Source organism: Antrostomus carolinensis, unplaced genomic scaffold (genome assembly GCF_000700745.2).
Source record: "Antrostomus carolinensis isolate BGI_N321 unplaced genomic scaffold, ASM70074v2 scaffold9626, whole genome shotgun sequence".
NCBI lineage: Eukaryota > Metazoa > Chordata > Aves > Caprimulgiformes > Caprimulgidae > Antrostomus > Antrostomus carolinensis.
The window spans coordinates 75,983-84,142 of record NW_010319775.1 but is presented as its reverse complement, the minus strand read 5'-3'; the positions used below and the strand labels follow the sequence as shown (position 1 = coordinate 84,142).

General features: G+C 37.1%; 1 protein-coding gene across 1 annotated transcript in view; it reads left to right on the top strand.

Annotated features, from left to right (window-relative positions):
* The first annotated feature begins 1,315 nt into the window (after positions 1-1,315).
* Positions 1,316-8,160, top strand: part of PPP1R9A (protein phosphatase 1 regulatory subunit 9A) — a 58,238-nt gene continuing 51,393 nt past the window's right edge. Inside the window, exons 1-2 of the mRNA XM_029085288.1 lie at positions 1,316-1,371; positions 2,313-2,417. Coding sequence (XP_028941121.1) covers positions 1,316-1,371; positions 2,313-2,417 — 161 coding nt within the window. The remainder of the gene's footprint in view (positions 1,372-2,312; positions 2,418-8,160) is intronic.

The following is an 8,160-nucleotide window of genomic DNA, read 5'->3' as shown; positions in this document are numbered from 1 at the left end:
CAAAATCTGTACAAAGGGGTTTCTCAGTGATTGAGCACCACTATCTTGATTCCTGTTGATGCAAACTAACAGTTAGTGTTCAGTTGTCATATCAAAAGGCATTGTCTGGCAGTATTTAACCAAGGCGAGTGCTTCGAGATGAATCCACAGGTGAGCATGTTGATAAGTAATTAGAGAGATTATTAATAGTGTGTGAAATATGAAATTAATCATTAGACTGAATATGAAAAATAAAATCTTTTCCTGGGTGAATTCATAGCTGCTTCTTTCAAATTATTGTGATGATGAGTCATTCACATTTTAAAGTATTTTGCTAACATTGAAAACAACAGTTTTGAAACATTACACAGTTCTTAACTTGAAAAATAACCTAGACGTTGTCTGTGCACAGGTTAAATTTTTCAGTTCATCATACAGAACAGCAATTATGCAAGTAATTTGTTCAGTTTTAGTTGGTTCATTTCTGTAGTTGCTACTTCATTGAAGCGCTGCTTCACATAGGCAAAGTATTGGTCATGACTATTAGAAAATAACTGTCAGAAGAAATACCAATTTCATTAATGATAAAAGCAGTTAAACCTCTATAATTCAGGCTTTGCCAACCTGGGCCCAATTTTTCATTCGTGTTAGAAATTATATTTGAGAGACATAGGAAGCCCGGAGCTCCTAATGGAGGGGGCTCTAAAGGGAATTCGCCCAGAGAACATGACTGTGAGAATATTTTGGTGTCAGTGGTGCCTGGGGTGGCTTCTTTATGGGGTTAGGGCTAGGGTACAGGTACAGAGGTGCAGTGGGAGTGGGGCTGGAGAGGGGATGCCCCAGAAAGAGGAAGGAGGCCAGGAGAATGTGGCTGTGAGAGTATTTTAGTCTGGGCAGTATAGAATGTACATGGCAACAGACTGGAAACATCTTTTTTAATTACATGTAATTATACAATTTGAATAACAATTATTTTGATTGTATGTTGTTTGATATTCTTACAGTATCAAAATACAATAAATATTAATGCATTTGATGTATTTATTAAATGTGTCAGTGAAAATGTAAATAAAATTCTAAGATTAAAATACCTAGTATGATTATCAAGATAGAAGTTTATAGGCTGTCTCAAAGATTATTTTTTCAAGGTTTATTATATACAAAAGGGAGATCCTGCCTTGAACACAGTGACATTCTGTGGTGTAAGGCTGCCAGAGAATAAATCTATTTCTTACTCATCAGTGAAGTCCGAAGAACTAAAGATATTGCTTGAACACATGTAGAGCTGCAAAGCATTGCCTCAGACTTGACAGTGAAATTAGTGCCCCAAGTCAAAATGCTTCAACCCTCTTTTGAAGCCTCTGTTGTTCTTTCAGAAGTCTTATCACTAAGGTATCCTAGGATATTAAATACCTTAATTTAGGTATTTTCATTTAATTGAAATGGGATTTTTTCATAACTGTTTCTTGGTTCCTTTGTAAACTGTGTTGTTTGGATCAGTAGCATCCATGTTAGCTCCTTCTGACTAGTTCTGAATAATGATTTTTGTTCTTTTTCATTTTTGAAACTATAGGAGTTCATGCATTTCTAGAGAACATTTTAGTATAGCAGCCCTCCTTCCAACCATTTGTAATCCAGATGCCTGCTGTAGGAATTTTGTAGCAGCACTTGCTTCAGATAAAAGGAGCGTGGTTTTTACTTCGCCTAACATTTCCTGCATCAAACAGTGTTTCGACTGTAAGTAGGTGTTTGGTTTCAAAGAGGAAGTCCTCATTGGAACAGTCCAAGGCCTTATTATTGTGTGCAGCAAGATCACACTTACACTGAGAATTCATCTTTTTGGAGCAAGCTAGATGAAATATTTTAAGAGAGTAGGTCACAATTAAGTCTGATGCACAAGCTCTTTTCTCCACAGATGAGTGGGTTGTTTTAGTTAAAAATCACTTTTTTTTTCATTAGTGTGAAATACTAGAGCTATGCCTTATGCTGTTTTTCAAGATTGGCTTAGGAAAGAATGATATAAGAACTGTTCAAGTACCTCATTTAATTTAAGTCCTATGACAACAAGAGTTTGTCTTGCTGTATTTATGTACAAGGACTGGATGATTGATGCAATTAATTTTAATAGTAACTTTGATGCTGGATTTATGAGATGTCTGTGTGCAAGGAATGTTGCATTTTTCATATTTACCTCAATCATTTTGTGACTGGGTTTTTGTTTAAAGTCTTTTTTTTTAATTAAGTGGAAAAATTCTCTTTATGCTCAGTTTTGCTGAAAATTTGCCAGGGATTCACACAAGTATTTATGAATTTGTGTTTTTTTTTCCTGAAAGGATCCAAGTGAATGACCAAATTGTGGAAGTTGATGGCATCAGTCTGGTTGGTGTTACACAAAATTTTGCTGCAACTGTTCTTAGAAACACCAAAGGGAAAGTCAGGTGAGTATTTTAGAAGAAAAAAATTGTGATTGAATGGTTGAGATTACCTGGCTTCTTTCACAGGAATGTCAGTATACTCAGGTGGAAGCAGAGTTTTTTGGGCTCTCTGTGCCTTCTCTGCTTCTATCCCAGGACAGGGATGAGCTTACAGGGATGAGTATTACAGATTTTTGGTTTGGCTTACACTTTTAAAATATGACTACTGAAAGAAGCTGAAATTGTACCCAGAAGATGACTCTTCACTAGTAGAGATATCCATGGACTTCAAACTGTTTGTATCATCTGGAACTAGGAAAGCTGTGGGTGTTGGTCAGGTGGAAACTGCTGCCACTGATCTCCCTGCTCTTCCACTGGCAAGACTGGCTATGTTAGTGCCTCGGGGTTGGAGCAGTAAGGTAGTGACCACTCCAGTGCTTGCACCTCAGCACAGGGAGAAGAGAGTACTGGATACAGTAGTGTTAACAGCTTCCAAATTGAGGAGAGTGATGAATTCAGTATTAATTCATTGAGCTACTTAAGTCTCTGCACCATCACTGGATTTTTCTCTGTTCCTATGCTGCAGTTTATTGAAAGGCATCCTGCAAAAATACAGAAAATAATGAATAGGCTAGAAAATGTAACATATACTGCAAGTAAAATTCTAAAATAATGTAGATAGAAGGCTGTAAATGTTTGTAAATTAGTAAGAACAGTGTTTCCCTAGAAATGAAGTGGTTTCCCATTTAAAAACCTATGCAGTCACATAGCTTTACTGTTTAATAGCTTAAGTTCAGCAAAGACTTAACTCTACAAAATAAATTCAAAAACATCTTTGACATATTGCAAAGCAACAGCCATTCTGTAGTCACCCTTTGGTTCCCTCTCAAAAGCCTCTCTAGTGAATACAAAGAAATTAATTAATGAGTTTGGGGCTGACTTTTGAACCATGACTAAATTACTGGTGGTAATATGTGTAGTCCCTCTCAAATGGTGGTGTTATGTGCTGGTGTGCACACTTCCACAGTAATTCCATAGCTGTTCCCACATGGCGTTAAGGAATAATGTTGGGATGTGGATTCTGCAAAGAATCTTGGGGGTGGTTGATCAAGGTTTTATTTGAAAGAGGTTATTTAGGAAAAAAGTTATTAGAAATTGTAGTGTAATTACAGGTGAATATAATTTTGTGTAACGTTTACAGTTTTAGTTACGAGTGCTATTTCTGCAGAGACTCACACGTGCTGTGAGTGTTCCTACTGAGTTAACTGTAAAAATGAGTGTTTGCTTTATTAGGGTTTGTGCAGAGTTGAGACCTTTGAACATAAAATCTTTATGACAGAGAATAATGTCTTCCTGTGTTTTGGTACATAAAACAAATGCTATGTATATTTTGTGTTTCATGTTTTAGCTTTAAAAAAAAAAGAAAAAATAAAGTGCTCACATAAAACATATGTATTATATACAATTTATAACCAACTTAGTTTGTGTAATTATTATTGCATAAGTTACAGAATTAGAATATTTGCTTCCATGGAAAAATGATGGGTTTGGAGGAAAGAAGAAACTTAAAATTATTTTCACACAGAATGCTCCCAGAATCTTCTCTCAGGAAGAAAATTACAGTCAGACTGGTTGCAATCTAGACCTTGTCGTAAAATAGTGGTCTCTAAAAAGTATTTCTTCGTTGTTGTTGAGCTCACATTGTCAAGTGTAGTATATGTCCTGTGAACTGGGATCATTGGCTTCTGACAGGTCTCATTTGTCAAGGAGAGATGTGTGATCTTCTACATTTTTCCTTGAAGTAAGCTTAAAATATTGAGCTTTCATGGAAAAAAAATGACCCAGTGCATTAGTTTCACAACCAGATAAAAAACCCTCATAAGATAATATTAAATTTAAAATAAAATTTTAAATACCTTATGATATTAATTAGAATATAAAATAATATTAAAATATTATTAAATAAAACAGATATATACATATACATATAGGAATCTATATGCACACTGGCACACTATGTAGTTAGCAGTGTCTTACTGATGTATATATCTAATTGGAGGAAAGGAATGGGTAGAATTTGGTGCAACTTCCCCTATTTTTGTTTCATTTAGAACTTCATGGAAAAAAACTCAGAAAGACTACTCTTCTGCTTTATGCAGGCCAACTGAGAAATGCATGATTTTTTTCCAGGTTTGTGGTAGGCTGGGAGTGAGCCTTGAGGAGATGGCTCAGGCTCCTGCCTGGCTTCTGGTCAGGTCCTGGGCAACTGAGTTGTCTGATACTCTGCTGGCACTGGTCAACTGTATTGGTTTTAGCAACTTAAAATCAGAAGTGGTTACAGGAAGCTGTTTTTTGGAAACAGATTTCAGAATGCTTGACATTTTTGCTTCACTTTAGGTTTAAACATTTGCTTGTAAAGTAAGCAAAGCTAATATTGATTAATTTAGATATGAAAGAAGATGACATATTTTTGTGTTGCTGACTGTTTTTCTTTTGCTATATGACAAAAGAGCCCTGCCTGCTACTTGTTTTGTGGAGAAGACAATTGTTTTCAGACAGATCCTCTTTCCCACTTAAACCTGAGTTAGAGCTGGGATGGAGAAATCCTTCGTCTCCCCCCTCTTTGGCAGATAGTGCTCATTTCTGCACCTGAACTGCTTCAGAACCTTAGGGATAACCTAAGAGGATCTTCTGGGGCAAAACTCCTTGCTTGCCCCAGCTGTCAGCTCCTGCCTGTTAGCAGTGGAGGGAGCAGAGCTATTGACGGCTACTGCTGTTCCCGTGGCAGCTGCCATGAAGAATCCGTGTCACTGTGGGAGGCAGGGGCAGTGGAAAAGGTGGTTGCTATGTAAATACCTTCTGCCGTTCCTGGGGCAGGTGTCCCAGCTGCTCTACAAGTGTGTAGGCAACATACAGTTACACACCCTGCCTAGTTGGAGGCAAGGCAACTTCATGAATCTTTCTTTCACGGGAGAAGTCACATACATACACACATCTGCTATTTAACAGTGCCAGTCTAATGGGTTTTATAGAATGGCTTTAGAAAGCATAGTTATCTCTGTGATGCTAGCATAAACTGTGTGCATCTTTCTTCTGCCTGGTGTCCTGGACACACCGAGATTTGTGTGCATTTCGCTGGCATTACTTCACATTTATAACCCACAGCTTTACACGTACACAATAATTTTGTCCTTAATCTAGTCAAAGTGCATGCTAGTTTCTGTATCAGGGTTTATTATGTGAGATCAGTTGCAAAGAGAGGATATTAACGAACTGAGTTGACATTAAAGCTACTTCTTAATTCTTTGCAATAAATGCAGCCAATACCTCTTCAGGGATCTTGCATAATACCAATACTTAGTGATTTATTTTTCTCCTTTGAGCCTTCTAACCACTTTGATGATGATCCTGACAGTGGAAGTCATAGACCTAGAATAGATTTTTGCAATGTTTCTGCCAGAAAAATGTATCCAAACTATCGGTAGCTGACACAGTAAAGAATCTGTGAAAATGAAGACATGGCTTTTACCTTTTGAACTGTTGTAGGTGAGGGTGAGAGGCGGGAAAAGAAGAGCAAATAAAAGCGCCTATGATTATTTTATCCTTTTTTTTAAGTATTAGACTATTCAGAAAAGTTGTCATATTGTAAGGGAAGATCATTAACCCAGCCAATTTTGTTTCTTCTATGATAATAAATTTAATTATTCTTTCTTATAAAGTTTTATAGGAAGATAATCAGCACTTACAGGTTGTACTTTAGTAGCCTGTGAGACAAAGGAAAGAGAGGGAATTCTTTATTAATCCCAGCTGGCAATCAGCTTCTGGTTTTAGGGATGAGAATTAGTGTCCTTGTGACTCTAATCTGGCAAATACAACTATGAATGCTATTTCAATATCAAGTCTTCTTTATAATTTTGCTTAACTAAATAGTTTACTAATATATCATATTAGTGGATTTCAGAATTTGATTATATACAGGAAGGATTTTCCTTTGAAACGTGTTGTTTTTCAATACTGTTGAGTGTTGCCTCTGCTCTAAGATTAATGGATCAGTCAGAGGGCAGCACCAGAGTAATATCAGTGATTGTTCTGTGCTGCTTCTGGCCCCATTTAGGATGTAGTCCATCAACTTGAAGTTCATAAGTGGTGCCTACGATTGTAGAAGTTAGGATAAGGAGGCAACTTGACAGTAGGAGTGGTATCCTGTCATGGAGTTTCTCCTGTGTTATTTTGCTTGCAGTATCCTCATGGCCTGTGTTGCTGAGTAGCAGACCTGAAGTTAGTTGAAGTTCCTTGTGTTATGTTGAGCCTCTCTCTTTCCCCCTGTTCTTCACCATAATGAAAGAGTGCTAGGGGACCCTATTGTCTTCACCACAGAAAGCTCACTTGAAAAGTTGCATGCTTCCAGGGAATTTTGTTTTTTCTTGAACACACCCACAAGAGAGAAAATCAGGTTCCTTTACAGAGAAAACTTTGTTCTTTTCCCATACTTACCTAGTCTCTGTCCCTCATAGGACAGATGTTGGAGCTTTCAGTGGGGACTGTATTTCTCTGCCTCACTGGGTATAAAGGTTCATGCCTACACAGCTCTGGGAAAGGCAGGGTCCCTGGAAAGGAGGACATGATCCTGGGAAGACTTACTGTATTGATAAGTGGAAAAGATCTTGCATGAGAGAAAGTGATTGGAAAATCCCAGTCCTTCATATGCTGCTTGTATGCTTTTGTCATTATTACTTTCCTCTCAAGGGTTTATTTTAAGGAAGTTAACACAATTCAGTGTTTTACTGGAGAGGTGAATTTTAAATTCTGTGTCCTCCTTCCGTATCCTGTTGTGTGAATGTGACTAAGCATTTTCTTTGCTTTCCAAACTGTCGAGTTTTCAGGGAGCCACACAGAACCAGTACAAAACCTGTTTGGTTTCTCATTATTTTCACCACCTTGAAAGTAATTAATTGTATTAATGCTAACCTACCAATGAGTTTACCAGTTTTTGTTTAATTAAATTCTGCTGAAATGCGTCAAAGTCTTTGTGTCTTAATAAAGAATATAAATAATTAGTTAGCAAATTTTACCATGTTTAATTAATCTTCTAGATCATTGAAGAGTAGGTTCTAACAATAGCAGTGTAACTGTCAAACCCTGGGGCTTTCCACTATTAACTATTCTCTGTTCTAATAAGGATTAATTTATTACCATTTTTTGTTTTTTCTTATATGAACAGTTTTAATTCAAAGCAGGGTTTTGTCTCAGCTCTCACACCCAGTTCGCAGCCTAATGTCTTTATCTCTTACTGTGCTGCAAATGCAATCTTCCAGACAAAAACTAAGTTTTTACTTTTCTTTTAGATAGCTCTTATACGAGGAGCGGTTAAAGGGTGAGAAGTGAAAATATTCACTTCGTAATTAACACTGACTTGATGTGTCATTTATTTCTTCTTCAGCTAATTCTTCACCCTATCTTGAGCTGATTTTTTCCTGGAAAATATACTGTCTCAGAAAACAGTATTTACATGTCTGCTCTTAATTTTGTTTAACGTCACAACATCTGGAAATTTAATTTATACAGTCGTGTCTTTGCAAGCACTAAGACAGTATAGAGGACAGATTCAGTCAACCAGAGGATCTAGCCAGCAGCATTATACCCTGGTGGGAATGCTGTTTTGCTCACAGTAACAACAAACAGTGCTGCTTTATTTTTGTGGCTCCTTCCCCTAGATAATCATTTTCTCTTCTTCCAGTGTGCAGGCCTGTGAAGATTTTCTCCCTCT